The following is a 22,171-nucleotide window of genomic DNA, read 5'->3' as shown; positions in this document are numbered from 1 at the left end:
CTACTACTCTCTGCTAGTGCTGTCAAAGACCAGGGGAAAGTGGATGATTGCATACAGGTCTACTGTAGGTCATTACCTATAATATGTTCTCCATTGGTACAGTAGTAGTCAGAAATATTTTGTTGTTGGGGAAACAGCCAACTTCTACAACTCTACACATTTTGACAGGGGGCAAAGAGAAACATTTTATAATCTCTTGCTATTCTACACATTTTGCCATGAGGCTGAGAGAAACATTTTATAATCTCATGCTATTCTAAACATTTTGCCATGAGGCTGAGAGAAACATTTTATAATCTCATGCTATTCTAAACATTTTGCCATGAGGCTGAGAGAAACATTTTATAATCTCATGCTATTCTAAACATTTTGCCATGAGGCTGAGAGAAAATGTTCCAGATTTAAAGCAAATTTCCTGCAATTGTAAACATATTGTTATGCGGCAGAGAGAAAATGGTGCAATTTTATAGCTAACCTCGTGCTATTCTAGCAGTTTTAATGCTAATTTCCTGCTGTTCTACACATTTTGCCATTCTTGTCATTCTATTTTTATGACATGTTTGATACTATCTGGGGAGAAGGGGGTGTTTTTTTTAAATGGCATATTTTAGTAATTTTTTTTAGGGCTGTGTGGTATATCAAGTTAATTAGGTCTATTCTATCATGGGATTGTAGTTAAATAATTAAAGAACTCCAGTGCTAGGGTTGTTAAGGATGGATAGGGGAGGGTTCACAAATTACACTGTACTAATCTAAAATAATTATAATCTATACTCCCACAGCATTGACCTGACTCATTCAAATGCACTACACAACTGCACCATTCATAACCAAAATCTGCCAACTGGCACCCCGGATGTCCATGCTCACTCTCTTCAGTCTTTTTGCTATGCGAAATGGGGAAGAACCTGTGAACAAAAGTGGCACCATGTGCTGATTGAAAATGTGGCCACTACTACACAGTATAAAACAAAGGCTGGAAGAATGGGGCGTACTGGGAATAGTGTGGTAAAGAACACTGGCATCTGGGCGACTGGGACAGACATTGAGGGAGGAATGTAATTTTCTGAAGAAAAACAAAATAAAGTAACCTTGCTGCCCTCTATTGGCTTTTTCAAGATATGCCTTGAACTGCATCTCAATCATCCAAAATGGCCACCTCTCCTTGTCTCCACCTCTCCAAATGCTATGACACCAGGGGTGCATCTCAATAGTCCAAGGTGGTTTCTTCTCATTTCCTTTCCTTCATTCTCACTGACATGAAAAAACTGGTTAGATTACAGCGGATGGAGAGGGAACGAGGAGAAGAAACCACCTTGGAATACTGAAATGCACCCCTGGTGTAATAGCGTTTGCCTTTCAGTTTGACATTGCTGGGTGTAATGACTGCAATGGCCAAAACAGAAAATCATTTAAGAAAAGTAACTCATTTCAGCAAGAAATTGAAATCGTTTGAGAGAAAACTTCACTTAATCTTTAATATCACAAAATATTTATAATAAACAAAAGCACAGAGTGACAGAAAAAAAACATAAAAAATGACATGGTTCATTAGACAAGTTAACTCATTAAACTGACACTGACAAATAAGAGGCATACTTTAACACAGTGTAAAATAATCTTAGACATTTTTTATTTATTTTTCTCTCTGGGCCTCATCTATTCTCTCCTCCAGTATTGAGTCTGTGACTAAATAATATGTACACAGGGGAGTAAACTTTGATATCCTGTCTGAAAACACACCTATCAAACAACATGCATCATTGAGCCAATAAAACGGTGTTATAGAAGAAGAAAAATATATTATTGAGGAACCAAATTGAGTCACAAACTACTCATGAACTGCTTTTTACTGACTGGGGTGTTACGTGAAAACAATGTACATGAAGTAAGAGGTTCTCTTCTTACACTACGAAGAAACTTACATATACTTTCTGGCTGAAAGAAATCAAGAGACGAGGTGAAAAACTAAAATTCCTTTGACAACAATGTGTTGATCAGTTATTTGTTTTAGATGAGGTTCTCAATTTCCTCCGTTGTCTATAGCTAAACACCACCATTCTTTACGTCTGTCAATCGAAATGAAATGTGTGATTGAGTGCAGCCAAACTGAAATACATACTGTGCGTGATCAAATCATGTGAACATGCACTGAGTGCACAAAATATTGACACCTGCTCTTCCATCAGTGGTGTAAAGTACTTAAGTAAAAATACTTTAAAGTCCTATTTTTGGTATCTGTACCTTACCATATATATTTTTGACAATTTCTACTTTACTAAATTCCTAAAGATAATAATGTACTTTTTACTCCATACACTTTACCTGAATGGGCAAGACAAAAGATTTAAGTGCCTTTGAGCCAGGTATGGTAGTAGGTGCCAGTCACACCAGTTTGTGTCAAGAACTGCAACGCTGCTGTGTTTTTCACACACAACAATTTCCCATCTGTATCCAGAATGGACCACCACCCAAAGGGGATCCAGCCAACTTGACACAACTGTAGGAAGTACTGGAGTCAACATGGGCTAGCAGCCCTGTGGAACGCTTTCCATGCCCCGACTAATTGATGCTGTTCTGAGGGCAAAAGGGAGGGGTGGGGGGGTGCAACTCAATATTAGGAAGCTGTCCTTAATGTTATGTACACTCAGTGTAGATTGGCAGTGTGGCACATGGTCAGATATGTGTAAGAGGGGAGGGTGGCGTTATCAAAAACATTCAAAACTGACTGACCTACAAGATCAAAGATATACATACATACTAGTCCCTTTCAGCTGTTGGTTGCAGAGTGGAGAACAGAGAAAGTGAGAGAATATACTGTGTCTAATATACAGGTCGCTAAGCTGGGGGAGGGGGGGGATCTGGAAGTTATATGGAATTGTTTTAAGAAGGTCATACCAATAATAATTTAGCTATTTTATTTAGAATTTTAAGACCCCTTGAAGTATCAAAAAAAATACCCAAATTATTTGCTGAACATTTTTGGGGGTCTTACTGCTATTAGCCTATACAAACACATTGAATAACAGATTCACGACACGGAACAGATAGGCCCCAAAAATATCAAAAGGAAGTTTGTTTGTATCTGAGAGATATAAGAAATACATTATTTAACCCCATATATTTGGTTAAACAGTCTCCATATATACTTCAATTCACACTAATATGACCAGGTGAAGCTGGTTGAGAGAATGCCAAGAATGTGCAAAGCTGTCATCAAGGCAAAGGGTGGCTACTTTGAAGAAACGCAAATATAAAATATATTTTGATTTGTTTAACACTTTTGGTTACTACATGCTTCCATATGTGTTATTTCATAGTTTTGATTTCTTCACTATTATTCTACAATGTAGAAAATAGTCAAAATAAAGAAAAACCCTTGAATGAGTAGGTGTGTCAATTTTTGACTGGTACTGTATATGTTCGTGACAGTCTCACCTTTCCACAGAGGGGTCATACTAGTGTGTAGCCCAAACGGTTGGGATACTACAGACAGAAGGTGGCAGATCGTCTGTACCGACTTCAGACAAGTCTCCTGACGTGTGGCGGGTGTAGGGCGAAACGGAGAACACTATGGTGTTGGTGAGAGTATCCATCCTTCCATAGAGGGGTCACTGTTCAGACACTGCAGACCATTTTGTGAGAAGACCTATTTTCGGGATGTTCATGATCTGACAAACACCGCTCTAGCTCTGTCACCATTCACCAGATGTGGAAGTGTGATATAGGCCGATGCAGTGGCTCTCTAGCTTAAACTGACTGATTTTTATGTTTAAAAAAAAATTCATTATGCCAATTGGATTTCCACGGGGGCGCGGACATCAACCTTATTAATTATCCTTTTGATGATTGCAGTTAGCTCAGGTACAGTCTTACAGTAGCTTTTACTGCCTCACCCCACGTAATAGGGCCTAAATGAATACAAGAAATCTCTGTCTAAACCCTTGGGAAAAAACACACAGCCTGGTTATATAAAAAAAAACTATAATCTCCCAAAAGGCATTGCAATCTATTGCACACATCCCTTAACAGGCATAGCGACAGAGGCTGGTGGTCATGAATGGGGTGAGGGAATGACAGAAAGAAGGACACGAGAGATTGAGAAAGAGAGAGAGGGGGTACGAGAGAGAGCATGTGTGTAGAATCCCAGCTGTACTGAGGAAGAACAGGGAAGTGGACCTGGAGTTGAATGAAGTTTGGCTTGCACAGCAAGTCCCTAAGCACTGACCTCACCATAGTGTGCCGGAGGCTCTTTCCCAAGACATATGAGGGTTTACGGTTTACCCTTATTATCATCCTCCTTCCCCAGGGGTTTATTTCTCATCAACAATATGTCTTACTAGAGTGCGTACTTGATTTGACACTACTGTGACTGTAACATGTCCCCATTCACCTTCTCCTCCACACAGGGTAGGAGAACAATGATATGAGCCTCCTACATTCGAGTCCCGTCCTCCTCCTGCAGTCACATAGCTGCTCCAGAGGTACAGAGCCAGTTTGTGCCTCTGCACATGACCAGCAGTAGCCCCCAGTGGTCCAGTACCTGTAGGTTAGGTTGGCTGGTGCCCCTGTCCAGGCGTGTCCAGGCCCAGCCTCAGGTTTGGAATGGGGCTATAGTTTGACGTGGCTCAGGTCCTTGGAGAGACTGTGGAGGTAGGCCTCGTGGATGGCACTGAGAAACACTGGGTCATTCTGCACAGACACAGGAGAGAGAGGAGTTATCTTCCAGTAATCTTGCATAACAGTAGCAAACAAGTTTCCAGACTTCACACAACTTCAGTTCATTGCAGATCTCTTAAGTAATACGGTTGGGTAACATTTAATTTGAAGGGCACATACAGAAGGACTTCATAACCAGTTCATGAGCATTTTATAAATGCCAACAACAGCAAGTTGAAGTCTGCAGTATAAAACCCCGAACTTGACGAAGACTTCAAACACAAGGCTAGAGTCTGGGGTGAAAAGGCTTCAGCTCTCTCGCTACCTTGATGAGGTGGATGAGTGTGTCTTGTAACTGGATCCTGTTGTAGGAGGGTTGGGGGAGCTCCACCACCCCTGTGGCTGCGGGCGGAGGCGAGGGAGGGGCAGCTTTCCTCTGCAGGTCCGTTGTCTTGGCAACAGAATGCTGAAAGGCGCTTGGTGAGAGCAGAATGGAGTGCTTTGCCCCCGTAAGTGAAGTGCCCGCCCCCGGTACCACAAGACCCGCCTTCATAGGGACAGCCTTGGATGGTTGAGAGAAAGAGAGAGGGATGGAAGATGACATAGTAAGATTTCATTTGAACTATCAAAGCCATCTATATTGTGATAACAAAATCATACTAACTGGCTAGGTTTTTGACAGTTTCTGAGATTGAGCGAACACATCAATTTCTTTACTCTGCAACTGAGAAAGAAGGGAGTCCTTCAGACATGACAGATTACACTAAGTACACATCCCACAAAAAAAATAACACAAAAAAATAACAGCTGGTTACCTGCACACGGCCTGTGGGCATGCTGCCGAGGGCAGCGGGCTTGGTGATTGGCTCTCTGAAGCTCTGGGGTGTGGCCAGCGGGCTGGGCAAGACGCTAGGTGTGAGGGCGGGTTTGTGGAGATCAGAGGGGCTGGGTTTCAGGTAGTCCGGTTCCTTCCCCAGGTAGGCCGACAGAGGGCCAGGTGGAGGACCGCAAGCCTCAACCCCAGATGGCGTCACCAACAGTGGGGACACAGAGTGCTGGGGTTGGGGGTCCCCTGAAGGTCCACCGGGGAACACAGGGTAGAGGGCGTAGCCTGGGCCAGGGCTCCCTCTGGCCTCCATCAGGGACATCAGACCAGGGGTGAGGTGCCGGTTGTTTCCCCCTGGGTCTGCTGTGAGGCGGGGTGTCAGTAAGGGCTGGAAAGGGATGGGCGGAGCATAGCTCTGGGCCTGGAGGAAGCTGACGGGGGCCGAGGCAGCAGGGTCTGTGGAACTCTGGGTGGGCATGGCTGGCAGCAGGCTGGCCTCCTTCGGTAGAGAACTGCCAAACAGCTCCTCCACAGTGATCTGCCTCTGGCCAGAGTGGGAGCTCTGCAAATACAGTTACCACAGTCAATATGAAACATACTTATACAGTAAACATTCAATGACATGTAACAGTCATTTCAGTCATGTGAGAGAACACTTGTTACAGGCAGCGTGTTATCAGATAGTGCAGTCATTTCAACTAGAGTGGTACGTACCTGTTCTGGCTGTGAGGCGCTGTGAGCGTGCTCTGTAGTGTCACCGGCTGTTTTCAGCGTCTCGGTGTTCACCCTCTGCTCAGCAGTAACGGACATCTCCGTTTCCCCCGCCTGAGTCTAGTTAACACACAGACATATTTATTACTTTGACATTCCTACTAGTGTGTTCAGACGAATGGAAACTGGGAGGGGTGTGTGCAATCTCAGCAATTAAAACAAAGTATAAACACTGTGCAGCAGAACTAAGATCTAAGGAAAGAGAGTGACATCAATAGAGAGTAACTAAGACAGAGGTTAACTGAGTAAGAGAAACACCCTTGTCCCTTATGTGTGTGTGTGTGTTTTTTTCTGGACTGTGGTCACGTGTCCGTGTGTGGCCAGATTTCCTGGGCGATGTGAAGACTGCTCCCGTCTCTCACCCTGTGGAACTCATCCTTGGCCTTGCTGAGGAGCTCCAGGATGTCAATGGCGCAGCCATTGGTCCTCCCAGGGACGTCAGCCCTCTCTGGGGAGCCCCGGTGGCCCTGCAAGGCTTCCTGCTTCACAATCCTGGAGGACAGAGACACACCAAAAGAAACACATAGTGAAGATAAACACACTAGCAAATCAGTGGGAAAACACAAATACACAACACAATCTCATGTCTGTAAAGTGATAAATGGCTCCCCCAGTGGTGTGGGTGATAATGGTTTTCTTATCTGGGTTAGTGGTTGTGTGTTTCACCGGGACATACTCACTTCACCATGAGCTGAGCGATGCGCTGGCAGTCCTTCTTATCGTAAAACCAGATGCTGTATATGCCCACTGTAGGAGGGACACCAAGACGAGAGGGAAATATGACTGATTAGAAGAGATAATGGGAGATAGAAGGGATCACTGGAGCCACATCCCTTAGGAAGAGGGATATTTTAGTTGAAGAAAGAGTTCAGCAACTATTTTTTATTTATTATGTTATCATTTAGCAGACACTCTTATCCAGAGCGACTTACAGTCGTGAATGCAGACATTTTCATACTTTTTTTTCGAACTGGTCCGCTGTGGGAATTGAACCCACCACCCTGGTGTTGCAATGCTCTACCAACTGAGCCAGACAGGACTTTCTGAAGAAACAGTGTGTGACAGGAGTGTTTCCCTCAGAGGCTGGTAACCTAGCAACAGTAGTGTTTGTGCTCTACCTGGGGATCCCTGGGACGTATAAACAGGTATCTCTCTCTAAACAGGCCACATTCACATTCTCTAACCTGCTGAAGCACTGATACAACCCTCCACTAAGGGAAGGCAGGACACAAACCTTGGAGTCATGGTAAACAGAATAAGTCATCATCCCTTCACGAGTCTCAAAGACAGCCAAGAACGCCACTTTCCAGGACAGTCTTGCATTCCCCCCCAGGGGCCTGCAGGCACTAGAGGACTGAGGAGGAGTCACAAGGTTCCAGATAACGCTGCTCCTCTGGATGACTGGATCAGACGCCTACAGAACTACCACGGAGAGCAGACGTGCTGTATCCATCCCATCCATGAGGTGGTTTCCAGGCAGCTCCAGGCCATAGAGGCCCTTGGGCCTGAGATACATATTTTCCCTCAGACTGAGCTCCTATGCTGGGTAGAACCGTGTTAGCATGAGGTCATGGGCGGAGGAGACCTAACAGAGGAGATGTTCCTGCTCACTGCGCACCATCAGTCTCAGAATGACCTCCGGCACAAGGGGAAGGCCATCTTCCAGAGAACCCTGGGATGTTGTCTGCTGAGTGCATTCAGAGGCAAGTCTGACTGGAGGGGTAGTGTGTGTCAATGTCTGTCTGGTAAATTTGTATGCATGTATATCTTTGCAGGGGTCAGCCTGGAAGGGGATTGAAGTGGTGGAATTATGTTATAGGGGGCATGTGTAAATATATGTTATTTTCCTGTATGTCTGCATGCGTTTAATGTGTGTGTGTGTCTGCTGCACAGACAGGGTAGTGTTCTTTTCCATAGGACTAAACAGACAAATTAAATAGTAGATAGTATGGTGGGATTGCAGTAAAATACATAACCCAATGGTCAAAGGGTCTGGAAGCGTTCAAGTACTCTTTTGAATTCCACACAGCTTGACAGATTTTTATAAGTTTTTGTGGGGGAGGGTTCTTTTTACCCCCTTTATTCCCAATTTCGTGATAGCCAATTGGTGGTTACAGTCTTTTCCCATCGCTGCAACTCCCGTACGGACTCAGCAGAGGCGGCGGTTGAAAGCCATGCGTCCTCCGAAACACGACCCTGCCAAGCTGCACTACTTCTTGACACACTGCTCACTTAACCCGGAAGCCAGCCTCACCAATGTGTTGGAGGAAACACCGTACAACTGGCGACCATGTCAGCGTGCATGCGCCCGGCCCGCCACAGGAGTCGATAGAGCGTGATGGGACAAGGAGACCTATCAGAGGAGATGTGCCACTCGGGAGGCCTGACAGATCTTTAATGCTTGTGTTGCAACTTAATTCCAAAAATGTGTTTAGAAAACGTTAACAGCCTTCCTTATTTATCTGGGGGAAAGTTACATAGATAGCACATTCAATGCTAAATTTAGCCTAGTAATACATAAGATGTACACCCGCAGCTCTTTTAATGGAAATATAGTTATGGGCAGTTCCACAAAAACAGAATCTCTGAATATTGCGCATCTGGAATAACATAGCATTTCTTGCAGTCAATTTATTTACTAAATGTAGGCTAAATGTGGATTTGGGAACAGGAGTGGAGAAATAGGATTTATTTATTTCTGCATCTTGAGAGAATGCAATGATCAGCTAGATACCATCTGTAGAGGTGCTGTCTTCATCATAAAATCTTATAGTGTTTCAACCACATCAAATATGCATTGAAACCGAACTGAAATCTTATCAGAAACACGTTTGGTCGTTTTCACAGCTTTCTTTTGGACATGTTGAGCAAATTGTTTTGTTTGTTTGTTGTTGCTTTATTGTATTTTTTCCCCATTCCGATGTCAACTGTATTGAATAATTTGTTCTATCGCTCTATTACATTATTTGGTTGAGTACGGGTTTATTTAGTCTTCTTGGGCAACATATAATGACAAAAGAGAAGCTACATGTATCTAATTATAGACAAGTTGACTAACAAATGGATTACCAAAATGTCCGAAATTATAAGACGAAATATATCTAAATCGGGCAACAACAGAAAAATCCATGACCACCTGTCCAAAATTTGGGCTAGGGTTGGGTACAGGCCTCAGATGTTCACTTTATGACATACACTACCTGGTCAAAAGTTTTAGAACACCTACTCATTCAAAGGTTTTTCTTTATTTTTACTATTTTCTACATTGTAGAATAATAGTGAAGACCTCAAAACTATGAAATAACACACATGGAATCATGTAGTACCCCAAAGAGGGTTAAACATATCAAAATATATTTTAAATTTGAGATTCTTCAAAGTAGCCACCCTTTGCCTTGACAGCTTTGGACACTCTTAGCATTCTCTCAATCAGCTTCACCTGGAATTATTTTCCAACAGTCTTGAAGGAGTTCCCACATATGCTGAGCACTGGCTGCTTTTCCTTCACTTGCGGTCTGACTCATCCCAAACCATCTCAATTTGGTTGAGGTCGGTGATTGTGGAGGCCAGGTCATCTGATGCAGTACTCCATCACTCTCCTTGGTAAAATAGCCCTTACACAGCCTGGAGGTGTGTTGGGTCATTGTCCTATTGAAAAACAAATGATAGTCCCATTAAGCCCAAACCAGATGGGATGGGGTATCGCTGCGGAATGCCTTGAATTCTAAATCAATCACAGTGTCACCAGCAAAGCACCCCCACACCATAACACCTCCTCCTCCATGATTTACAGTTGGAAATACACATGTGGAGATCATCCGTTCACCCGCAACGCGTCTCACAAAGACACAGCGGTTGGAACCAAAAATGTCCAATTTGGACTCCAGACCAAAGGTCAAATTTCCACCGGTCTATTGTCCATTGCTCGTGTTTCTTGGCCCAAGCATGTCTCTTCTTATTATTGGTGTTCTTTAGTAGTGGTTTCTTGCCGGCATTTCGACCCTGAAGGCCTGATTCACACAGTCTCCTCTGAACAGTTGATGTTGAGATGTGTCTGTTACTTGAACTCTGTGAAGCATTTATTTGGGCTGCAATTTCTGAGGCTGGTAACTCTAATAAACTTATCCTCTGCAACCGAGGTAACTCTGGGTCTTCCTTTCCTGTGGCGGTCCTCATGAGAGCCAGTTTCATCATAACTTTTAAGAAGGCACACCTGTTCATTGAAATGCATTCCAGGTGTGCCTTCTTAAAAGTTATGATGAATTTCTGAGTCAACCTGCGCATCACTAGTGCAGGCTGCATGGTATGAACAGTAACAAGAAAAAAAATGTTGCTCCATCTTTAAGTTATTGCAAAGCAGCAATGGGGTGGAAATCTCAGACTGACTAGTGGACTATTATGGTATAGCCTACTCACAGTTAGCATTCCTGTACAGCAGGAAGGGGTCTTGGAGTTGAAACTCAAGGTCTTTGTTGATGGGCTCCACCAGATTCTCTGTGCTCAGGCGATTCATGATGGTGAAGCCATGATGAGGGGATGCACACCTGTGGACAGGTTATTGGAGAGCAATGGAGAAAGACTATTAGGCTAAATGTGTTTGTCACAAAAAATAAACAAATAAAAGCAAAGAGTGGTGACGTTGAAAAGAGCAACAGAGAGGGTGGAGGTGAAAGAGGAAGATCTCAATTAGGGAAGCGTAGACATGAGGACAGGTGGTGAGACAACCACCACAGGTTAAGAAGGGGGTTAGGCTCTAGTTAGCTAGCTAAGTATCGTTGCAACAGTGTCCCCTTCAAAAAAGGTCACCATAAAAATAAATTACCTGGCATAAACAAATAAGGTGCCTTCAATTTCGGTCTTTTCCTGAAATGGAAATAATGCAGAAAAATTACAACTTGAACTTGCTGAACACGAATCGATCAGGTAAAACAAGAATAATCACAACATGCAAAAGTTAGTTGATATTTGGTCTGGGTGCTTTCAGTTCATTAAACGTTCTATGAGCTGAAAGGGTGCAAACTGCCAACAGGAAGGTGATGTTTGAACAGGTATAAAGAAAAGGTTGCCGATTTACTGCCACAGCTAATTATGGAATGTTTGCTCAGGAGTATATTGCTTTGGCTGATCCCTCCAGATGACCTGGATGGAATTATGTGATCCTTCCTTAACCAGTAAGAAGTCCCACCCAGTTGATTACTTCAAAAAGGTGAAAGTCCTCATTGGCGCTGCCCATGCTAAAACAGGCTTTTGGGCACGATCATTGGTCGTGTCCCCCTGCTCCTGCCCCTGCGTTACATGCATCAACCAATGGTTGCGTGCCACGTCATTGACTGACAGATTGCTATAACATATGCGGTTAGCTGATGCGTTAAATACCTATCCAGGCGTTGTAAGATCCGGCAGGCGTCAGCAACGCCTGGGCAGAGGAACGCGCCCCTGCTCTTGGGTTGTGACCGTTTGTATTTGAGACCACACAAACTGGTTGTTCAGAACAGCACAGTTTCCGTGGAATCAAACTTTGCACACCGTTGTGGCCTTCTGAACATGGCCCTGATGTCTAGCTGGCTAGTTTACAGCGTTAGTACTAGTGGTACCCAGGGCTCTAAAATATGTTGCTATGCACCCAGGAGTTTGATTTTGGGGGCACTGTGCAACTAGGATAACAACCTCTGAGATAATAATTGTTGTCATGTTGATAAGGCTTTGCTGTACCGTTGTTTCAGAGTGCCCTAGAGAAAAAAAGCGAGTGCAGATTCCATAGTGTCATGGTTGCACCATTACTACTGCGAAAACGGCTTGATTGTAGCCCAACCAGGTTGTAAAAAAACTCTGTTCCTTTCAATTGGACTGGCTTTCAGACCTATCAATCGCTCATTCATTCCAACCAATCAGGGCACTTGGAGACGCTCCAACCCTGCACACCTTATGTTAAAGCGTGTTTTGCCGTCTTTAGAAAGAAGACCTGTTTGATGCTGACAGAATTCACATGCTGCCTTTCTACTGAAGTGCTGTTCGTCCATTGGCAATTGAGTGTTGGGAAAGTTATTGTGCTAATAGGGGGTGCAATAGTAGTGAGTTATGGTTACCTTATTGTGCAGCGTAACTGTGTAGATACGTTTGCAAGTAAGAAGTTAGTATTGTTTGCTAGTGCTCGGCTAATGTTATCTCTACTGTTTATTTAAATGTACCCCAACCAAGTAAGAAGTTAGAGTTCTCCTTCTCTGGCTGTATACAGGCAGCCTAGTGGTTGGGCCAGTAACCGAAAGGTTGCTAGATCAAATCCCTGAGATGACAAGGTGGAGACAAAGTGTATAGTAATGGGCCTCAACATGAAGTTCTGATAGGACAACACTATAGTGGGCAGATCTTAGTGAATCAGCATTCGGTACTAGCGGGTGAGGGCATTCAAAGCTGACAACTCAGACGAGTTCCAAATATACATTTTTTACATGGTCCTTCATATCTCCCGGATTCTGGCCTGCTATAGCTGAGATGTTGAGGTACCCCACCTCAGCCCACAACTCCACACAAAGCCGCCACGCACCCGAGAATGAGCTGCGAGGCCTTACACCCCTCTCTCATCCAAGATATTTCAAGCCCTGCTGCTCCAGGCTTCCTCAGTGGCCATAGAGTGACCACACCCTCTCCAGTTGGGAGCTGCAGAGGGACTATAAGGAGCTGCTCTATGAAAGGGAAGAGATCAGGAGGGCGTACTCTAGGCCCTCCCGGCAATGGGCACAGGGGCGCCAGGTCCGCTTCTGCTCTCCAGAGAGGCCCAGCTCCCCATCAGATGAAGACAACTCCAGAGGCCCAGCTCCCCATCAGATGAAGAAAACTCCAGAGAGGCCCAGCTCCCCATCAGATGAAGACAACTCCAGAGAGCACAGACCAGCACATCAAGGTCTGCACCTCCCTCAGCAAGAGCTTTGACTAGCCATTGTTAAGGAGACCCCCACTCCAATCGTGGAGTCACAGCCAGCCGCTGCCATGGGGCCCGTTCTGGTGGCGGGGTCGCCCTGTCCTCCCAATGGGGATCCTCGACTGTCCAAGGCAGCAGTTGATTCTTTGACCACTCCTAGGATGGAGCATCAGCCTGCCTGTCAAGTGCAGCCAGTATCTCTGATACTCTGCATGCATACATGGACCAGACATTTTTCATTAAGTCCTTAATGGAAACATGCAACAATAGCAGTCCTATCATCGAACAGTCAAAAGGCTATAGCCTATTATTGAACATGCAACTCCTGTAACAAAGCAGCTAATAAAACCATTTTCAAACATTTGCCAAAATGCAATTTGTGGAAAACACTGTTCTAAACAGCACACCTAATACAAGCAGTTCCATATGTGACAGAGATTAACACTCTGTTAGAAACTCAGAAAGAGGGGGAATCTAATAGCAACAACTATGTTGGGTTGCTAATATGACTAGAATTGTGCCTTTGGATTCTGGACAACGAGAGTAAATTTATATGAAAACCAATAGAACAGGAGAGAAATGCTGGTTAATTGCATGAGGAAGTCTTTATAAAAGAATTGCCTCCAAGTTTCTGTGGTTGGATTTTCACAAGGTTAATTTGAAGCAAGGTAAGACATGCCTCATTATTTGAAGTAAAGTAAAACGTTCAGGTTTCAAACTATTCTACTGCCTCAAACTCACATTGCAAAGTGGTCAAGTGGTGGGTGACGTGCTGATAGTTAACGGTAGGCAGGCTAAGGGTGCAACCCTATGCAGCCGAATGGGAGGCGAGCCTTAATTTACCAGTCGAGATTGATAAATAAAAATAGCTCCTTTTAAATCGTTGCCACCAACGTTTGTTACACTATAGCGAGCAGATCTTAGTACTAGCGGGTGAGGGCATTCACAGCCGACCTCTCAGACGAGCTCCAGCTAGCCATTTTTACACAGATCTGAACCATATTACCGGCGCACTTTTTTTCTTCCTATAACGGAAGAACTGCATTTTATGTTCATAAAACATTTTTGCATTTTTATGTATTTAAACTTTTTTTTAACTAGACTGGTACATTTGGGGGCACAGAAAGAAAGGAAAACGGATAGCTTCTTCAGGAGATCAATGATCACATGGTGCTTTCAAGACAACTGGTAACTCGGAAAAGTATGAGGTCAAATCATGACGCCAGTTATCTTCTGGTAGGAGCGCCATGTGTAATGATCAAGCTGTTTAATCAGCTCGTTGATATCTCACCCCTGTCAGGTGGATGGATTATCTTGGCAAAAGAGAAATGCTCACTAACAGGGATGCAAACAAATGTATGCACACATTGAGATGAATAAGCGTATGGAACTTTTCGGTTATCTTTTATTTCAGCTCATGAAACCAACACTTTACCTGTTGCGTTTATATTATTGGTCAGTGTTGCTAGTACAACATGACTAGCTGAAGTGGCATGCTACGAGGTAACGAACTAGCCCAGATAGCTAGTTAAGTGTTAGCTAGTTAAGTAGCGAAGTTAGTAACCCAACTAACGTTACAACAAAAGACTCGCATACTAATTTATATTTTATGACTCGCAAACGATTGTTACACAATCCCACAGGGGCACGCTTGATATAGCTCGCTAACTAGTATGCTACTTTACTAGATTGCTAATGATAAACTAAATCAGATATGGTAAAGTTAGCTCTCTAGTTAACGTTACGTAGCTGCTATCGCGCTAACTACCTTCAATAAACAGAAGAAACCAGCGACTCCTTTGGCGAGCTTACCCATTCATTTGCTTTGGAATTAAAGGTGTACAGTGCTACCTGTCCGGTAACATCGAGAAGTTTGTTGATATACGGATCTTGTTGTTGTAGAGCTGCTAGGCTCATTTTACTGGCGGTCTCCATCTTGAATACAATGCTTACCACACGGACCAATTTCTATGAACACTCCATTTCCAGTGTCCGCGGGTGGTGCACGTCGGTAGTCATGGTCCGAATGCCTCATAGTTCCGCCTAACTTTTTGTTTCATAATTATTTGGAGTGAATAATTATTGCTTGTTCACAGAAGGTTACAATGAATTTTAGAGGTTGCTATTTTGCTATGGCCTGTCTATCCATGTAGGCCAGGGATGGGAAACTGGCGGCCCGTGGCCCCCCTTCAGTCGGGGTCTCAATTTACTGTTGAGTTGGAATAATAGAATGAATACACAAGGTGTAATTTCGAAATTTGGTTGTGCATCAGCCCATGTCAGCTCAATTTTTTTGGGATTGCAAAATGAGTCTAGCAGCCAGCTATCTAAACTTGTAGTAAGCATGGTCGAATTACCAACCAGGGTGGGGTCCATTGATCATTAGTTATATTAAAAACTGCCAACATTTGCCTCCACCATATGGAAAAAATTGTTATACAATTGCAAAATATATTCTCTCAGCCCCATGGCAAACAACGTAATGAATATAATATAGCCCCATCTGGCGGATATTCAGGCTGAGCCTAGCTCTATAAACACAATTTATATTTTTTTGTGATCAAATGTGTTTTAATCAGTGGTGTAAAGTACAAAAAAATACTTGAAAGTACTACTAAAGTAGTTTTTTGGGGGTATCTTTGCTTTACTGTTTATATTTTTGACAACTTTTACTTCACTACATTCCTAAAGAAAATGATGTAGTTTTTACTCCATACATTTTCCCTGACACCCAAAAGTACTTGTTACATTTTGAATGCAAACCGTGCTATTTTTTTTTTTGTTGCATTGTTTGTAACTTATTTTGTACATAAAGTTGCTGCTACTGTCTCGTGTGACTGAAAAAAGCTTCTGGACATCAGAACAGCAATTACTCACTTTGAAGTGGATGAATAATTTTTCTTTAATGATTCGAACGAGAGGAATTTACTCCAGACACCCATATGCAAGAGAAAGAGACGGAAGAGGTATCGCGGAAGGAGATCGGGGTACCTTGTGAGGATCCGACAACTAGTGGCTAATCTGCCTTTGCCATTGGTCCTATTGGCCAACGTACAATCTCTGGATAATAAATTGGAAGAACTAATATACTAGTATGTCCTACCAACGGGACATTAAAAATTGTAATATCTTATGTTTCACCGAGTAGTGGCTGAACGACGACATGAATAACACACAGCTGGCGGGTTGTACACTGTATCGCCAGGATAGAACAGCAGCCTCTGGTAAGATAAGGGGTGATGGTCTATGTATATTTGTAAACAACAGCTGGTGCATGATATTTAAGGAAGTCTCAAGGTTTTGCCCGCCTGAGGTAGAGTATCTCATGAAGCTGTAGACCACCCTATCTACCTAGAGTTTTCATCTGTATTTTTCGTAGCTTTCTACATACCACCACAGACCGATGCTGGCACTAAGACCGCACTCAATGAGCTGTATACCGCCATAAGCAAACAGGAAAACTCTCATCCAGAGGTGGCGCTCCTAGTGGCTAGAGACTTTAATGCAGGGAAACTTAAATCCATTTGACCTAATTTCTACCTGCATGTTAAATGTGCAACCAGAAGTAAAAAACTCTAGACCACTTTTACTCCACACACAGAGAAGCGTACAAAGCTCTCCCTCGCCCTCCATTTGATAAATCTGATCATAATTATATCCTCCTCATTCCTGCTAACAAGCAAAACGTAAAGCAGGAAGCACCAGTGACTTGGTCAATAAAGTGGTCAGATGATGCAGATGCTAAGCTACAGGACTTTTGCTAGCACAGACTGGAATATGTTCCAGGATTCTTCTGATGGCTTTGAGGAGTACACCACATCAGTCACTGGCTTCATCAATAAGTGCATTGATGACGTTATACCCACAGTGACGTACGTACATACCCCAACTAGAAGGCATAGATTACAGGCAACTGAGCTAAAGGGTAGAGCTGTCGATTTCAAGGAGCGGGACTCTATTCTGGAATCTTATAAGAAATCCTGCTATGCCGAACCATCAAACAGGCAAAGCATCAATACAGGACTAAGATCAAATCGTACCCCACTGGCTCCGATGCTCGTCGGGCGTGGCAGGGCTTGCAAACTATTACAGACTATAAAGAGAAGCACAGCTGAGAGCTGCCCAGTGACACGAGCCTACCAGAGGAACTAAATTACTTCTATGCTCGCTTCGAGGCAAGTAACACTGAAACATGCATGAGAGCATCAGCTGTTCCGGACGACTGTGTGATCACGCTCTCTGCAGCCGATGTGAATAACTTTCACAAGGCCAGGATGTGTAATCTGAGCATGCGCTGACCAACTGGCAAGTGTCTTCACTGACATTTTCAATCTGTCCCGGTCTGAGTCTGTAATACCAACATGTTTCAAGCAGACCACCATAGTCTCTGTGCCCAAGAACACTAAGGTAACCTGCCTAAATGACTACAGCCCCATGGCACTCACATCTGTAGCCATGTAGCTCACATCTGTAGCTTTGAAAGGCTGGTCATGGCTCACATCAACACCATTATCCCAGAAACCCTAGACCCACTCCAATTTTCATACCGCCCCAACAGATCCAAAGATGATGCAATCTCTATTGCACTCCACACTCCCCTTTCACACCTAGACAAAAGGAACACCTACATGTGAATACTAGTTATTGACTACAGCTCAGTGTTCAACACCATAATTCCCTCAAAGCTCATCACTAAGCTAAGGACCCTGGGACTAAACACCTCCCCCTGAAACTGGATCCTGGACTTCCTGACGGGCCGCCCCCCAGGTGGTAAGGGTAGGTAACAACACATCCGCCACACTGATCCTCAATACGGGGGCCCCTCAGGGGTGCGTTCTCAGTCCCCTCCTGTACTCGCTGTTCACTCATGACTGCACCATCATTAAGTTTGCAGATGACACAACAGTGGTAGGCCTGATCACCGACAACGATGAGACAGCCTACAGGGAGGTCAGATACCTGACCATGTGATGTCAGGACAACAACCTCTCCCTCAATGTGATCAAGACAAAGGAGATTATTGTGGAGGAGGACAGAGCACGCCCCAATTCTCATCGACAGGGTTGTAGTGGAGCAAGTTGAGAGCTTCAAGTTCCTTGGCGTCCACATCACCAACAAACAAACTAACATGGTCCAAGCACACCAAGACAGTCGTGAAGAGGGCATGATAAAACCTATTCCCCCTAAGGAGACTGAAAGGATTTGGCATGGGTCCTTAGATCCTCAAAAGGTTCTACAGCTGCACCATCGAGAGCATCCTGACGGGTTACATCACTGCCTGGTATGGAAACTGCTCGGCCTCCGACAACAAGGCACTACAGAGGGTAGTGCGTACGGCCCAGTACATCACTGGGGCCAAGCTTCCTGCCATCCAGGACCTCTATACCAGGCGGTGTCAGAGGAAGGCCCTACAAATTGTCAGACTCCAGCCAGTCATAGACTGTTCTCTCTGCTACCGCACGGCAAGTGGTACCTGAGCGCCAAGTCTAGGTCCAAGAGGCTTCTAAACAGCTTCTACCCCCAAAACATAAGACTCCTGAACATCTAATCAAATGGCTACCCAGACTATTTGCACTTTTAGCAATTACATTTACTTTTGATACTTCTGTATATTTAAAACCACATACTTTTAGACTAGTAGTAGTATTTTACTGGGTGACTTTCAATTTTACTTGAGTCATTTTCTAATAAGATATCTTTACTTTTACTCAAGTATAAAAATTAGGTACTTTTAACACCACTGGTTTTAATTATAAATAATAATTGTCAGCAGGGTAGCCTAGTGGCTAGTAACCGGAAGGTTGCAAGTTCAAATCCCCGAGCTGACAAGGTACAACTCTGTCGTTCTGCCCCTGAACAGGCAGTTAATCCACTGTTCCTAGGCCGTCATTGAAAATAAGAATTTGTTCTTAACTGACTTGCCTAGTTAAATAAAGGTAAAATAAAAAACATACATACATACAAAATGAAGTTACACCCCCCTCCCCAATCCCACCCCACCCGTGGACCTAAGGGATCAAATTAAATAAACATAATTCTAAATAATACAATTAATAACCAAAATAACAAAACAAAGAAACATTGACGGATAGTGAGTGTTGATGCATCATACTGCAATCATTTTTCACAAACAATGATTAAAAAACACCACCTATCCTGCTGTCAGATTAAAATAATGACTACACCAACCAAATCCATACATTTCTTTCAGATCTAGGAAAAGTGTTAGGGTCGAAGTGTTTATTTCGGACAGTGGTGGCAGGTAGCCTAGTGCTTAGAGCATTGGGCCAGCAACCAAAATGTTGCTGGACCGAATTCCCCAGCTGACAAGGTAAAAATCTGTCACTGCCACTGTTCCAAATAAGAATTTGTTCTTAAAATTAAAGGTATAAATGTTATTTTTCCTCAGGACCAAGTCCTATGAAGACTGTATTATTTACTAATCACCACATGGTGGCATTGCTGCAATATATTTCAACGACACCCATAATCCGTGTGGTGACACTTTTGTAATTTGGAGCTACATGTAACACTCAACCATGTGAAATCTAACGCCTCTTTTAGCATAGGGGAAGACAGTTTAAAAAACAAACTAAACACCTCAATGCGAGGTTGGGCAAAGGCCTAGGCTACTCTCAGTAAAATAGATAGGCCTACCTGATCTGTAAATAGGTATACCGTTATTTGTGATAAATGAGTGACATGGGCGTCCAAAACCATAGGCCACAGGCTAGGCCAGCATATGAAATTGATATTGAAACTATTTCATTAGTTTGCTGAAGTAGTCTATAATGTCAGTTAGGCCAACAACATAATTTGCTTCAGTGAGGAACATAGGGATTATAATTGAGGGATTATAGCTGCTGTGAAACAGTTATCCGGCTGCAGGTAGATGTAGGCTAATCCAATAACCGGTAACCTTCCAACACATTCTAACAAAGGCCCTGCGAAAGGCTAGCGTCCTGTCCAGGGGGTGTACCTGTTCATCAAACTGCCTCACGCTACATACATTGAAACGGGAGATAGGCTCTTGCTCCTATGAGCAATTCCGGCTCACACAAACCAAGGCTCGTGCAAGGCAATTTACTTACTACTTACTTTCTTACTGTCGTACTTTCAATACACATACATTTCCTGTTGATTCGTTGTAGAATGTGGACACTAAACGGCGTCGAGTGGCCTCAAAGAAGAGGGAGATGATATGGCGTTCGCTGTCGGGGTTCGAAGACACCGGGGTAAGTCATGGGAAAGGGAAACAATCTTTTCACGCCACTTCGATAACGAAGTGACTTTTTAGTAGCAGGTTAGGATAATTAGCGTATCAGGTTAGGAGGTTAAGGTTAGGAAAGGGTTTAGGGTTAGCGAAAATGACTTCGTATCGAAGTGGCGTGAAAAGAGTGTGTCCCTCATGTGGATAATGTTTACGCAATGTATGTTGCCTAACGACCTCATGCTGACGTCCGGCACCGTTAGAGAAAACAGCCAACAATGCATGAGTAAAGTGTACGTATAACCTACGAGCTAGTTTATAGTCATATAGGGCTACTGGGTATGTGCATAAAGCTGATGTCCTCCCCGCGAGCGTGCGTTACTATATTAACGTTATTTGAGAATGGAATAGATGTGACAGATTTATGTCGCCCCAGGCCTATTTGGAGGGGGACTATTATTTTAAGCGCCAGCTGTGTATAATAATACTTTTTTTGTTTTTTTAGACTGAAAAGTATTGAGTTTATATTACTTTTAATTTTTACAATGCTATATATAGCCTCTTGAAAGACAACTCTTGAAAACCAAGTGATAGAACGAGAGTGACAGAATGGTGAAATGTAACCTGTTACATGTGAACTTTGAAAGGTGTGTATGCAGGTCTTCATGTCTGACATATCCACGCAGGGAATTGAATTATGTGAGAGGGAGAAATAATAATGACATTTTAGAGCGTCATAGAGTTGCATTAAGCTATAGCCTAAACACGAGCAAAATGTGATTCGTTTTTGGGTTATAGAAATACATTTGTATTAAGCTCATAACACATTTATTGTCAGTTAGTGACTCTTATTAATCCTAAATCATGCATGTTTCATAATCGTGTGTGTGCGCGTGGGTGTACGTGTCCGTGTGTGTGGTGCGACGACCTGTGTGTGTGTGCGTCATTTACGTTACCACAGGCACATTTGCCTCTGTGATTGCCCTGGGAAGTTATTGAGCAACAAATTAATTAACCTTAAACCTACACATGTTTTAATAACGTTATTACATCGTTGTCACAGTAATATTAGTGCCATAATTTATTAGTTAGATTTATTAGGGTTAATTGTATATGTTATTAGGCTATGGATGACCTATATTGGATTGTTCGTCTCGAGACAGTCGCCCTAGTTGGAAAGGAAAGTCAGATCAGTCAATGGTGACTATGTCATTTTAATTCATTGGCATTGGCCCAACTCCGAATCCGATTTATTTACAGCACACATCCCTGGCAGAGTACAGTATAAGGCTATTCTATAGTATAAATGCTGTCTTTAAACGGATTAGCATGGGATGCCAATCGTGCCCATGAGAGAGTGAACAGTGCCACTTTGCACACCTTGGACACAGTGTCCAAAATCACATATTCGCTTCGTTCTTGAGAGGATGGTCACAGCTGTTGCCATGTTGCTTCAGCAGGCTAAACAAAAAACTTGAACAATGAAATGGACTTGTATGGACCACTGATCCAGGAAAGAATGTATGCGTCTGTATTTTAGCCAGCTACGATCCATCATGTGAAACACCCGGATGTTGCATTTCAAGGATGTTTGTGGTAGGCTAAATGTCTGAGGTTCTGTGTACTTTTTTAAATGTAGTAAAATAATTTTGATTGAACGTTTAGCCTATTATTCCACTTATATTGTGTTGGGTTTAGAAAGGAGTTTCAATGTGGATAAGAGAATGCAAAAAGCAGAGCAACAGCCCGAAGGTAAATACATCCCTATGATGGTTTTGACTAATTC

General features: G+C 43.3%; 2 protein-coding genes across 3 annotated transcripts in view; one reads left to right on the top strand and one right to left on the bottom strand.

Annotated features, from left to right (window-relative positions):
• Positions 1–1,451: 1,451 nt before the first annotated feature.
• Positions 1,452–15,150, bottom strand: LOC139368733 (mRNA-decapping enzyme 1A-like). Of its 2 annotated transcripts, XM_071108030.1 has the most exons (10): positions 14,988–15,147; positions 11,079–11,119; positions 10,673–10,800; positions 9,696–9,904; positions 6,937–7,003; positions 6,619–6,748; positions 6,200–6,316; positions 5,475–6,047; positions 4,985–5,221; positions 1,452–4,692 (listed from the first exon to the last, which is right to left on the bottom strand). In XM_071108030.1, exons 4-10 carry the CDS (start codon positions 9,898–9,900, stop codon positions 4,612–4,614), a joined length of 1,410 nt encoding a protein of 469 aa, XP_070964131.1. In that variant the 5' UTR covers positions 9,901–9,904; positions 10,673–10,800; positions 11,079–11,119; positions 14,988–15,147; the 3' UTR covers positions 1,452–4,611. The 2 variants fall into 2 exon arrangements, with proteins under 2 accessions (XP_070964131.1, XP_070964130.1); XM_071108029.1 differs by lacking the exon at positions 9,696–9,904 and having other exon boundaries at positions 14,988–15,150.
• Positions 15,151–20,175: 5,025 nt separating this feature from the next.
• LOC139368732 (voltage-dependent L-type calcium channel subunit alpha-1D-like) overlaps positions 20,176–22,171 on the top strand; it is a 119,241-nt gene continuing 117,245 nt past the window's right edge. Inside the window, exon 1 of the mRNA XM_071108028.1 lies at positions 20,176–20,410. Coding sequence (XP_070964129.1) covers positions 20,377–20,410 — 34 coding nt within the window. The 5' untranslated portion in view covers positions 20,176–20,376. The remainder of the gene's footprint in view (positions 20,411–22,171) is intronic.

This window comes from Oncorhynchus clarkii, chromosome 16 (genome assembly GCF_045791955.1).
Source record: "Oncorhynchus clarkii lewisi isolate Uvic-CL-2024 chromosome 16, UVic_Ocla_1.0, whole genome shotgun sequence".
NCBI lineage: Eukaryota > Metazoa > Chordata > Actinopteri > Salmoniformes > Salmonidae > Oncorhynchus > Oncorhynchus clarkii.
Note: the sequence above shows the minus strand (reverse complement) of the source record. Positions and strands in the feature narration are given on the sequence as shown.

Excerpts from the sequence above, each read along its gene's own strand:
- LOC139368733 (XM_071108029.1), bottom strand. The coding sequence starts at position 15,110 with ATGGAGACCGCCAGTAAAATGAGCCTAGCAGCTCTACAACAACAAGAT. Across the intron at positions 11,120-14,987 it reads ATTCCAAAGCAAATGAATGG|GAAAAGACCGAAATTGAAGG; the intron begins GTAAGCTCGCCA and ends TTTCCATTTCAG. Across the intron at positions 10,801-11,078 it reads ACCTTATTTGTTTATGCCAG|GTGTGCATCCCCTCATCATG; the intron begins GTAATTTATTTT and ends ACCTGTCCACAG.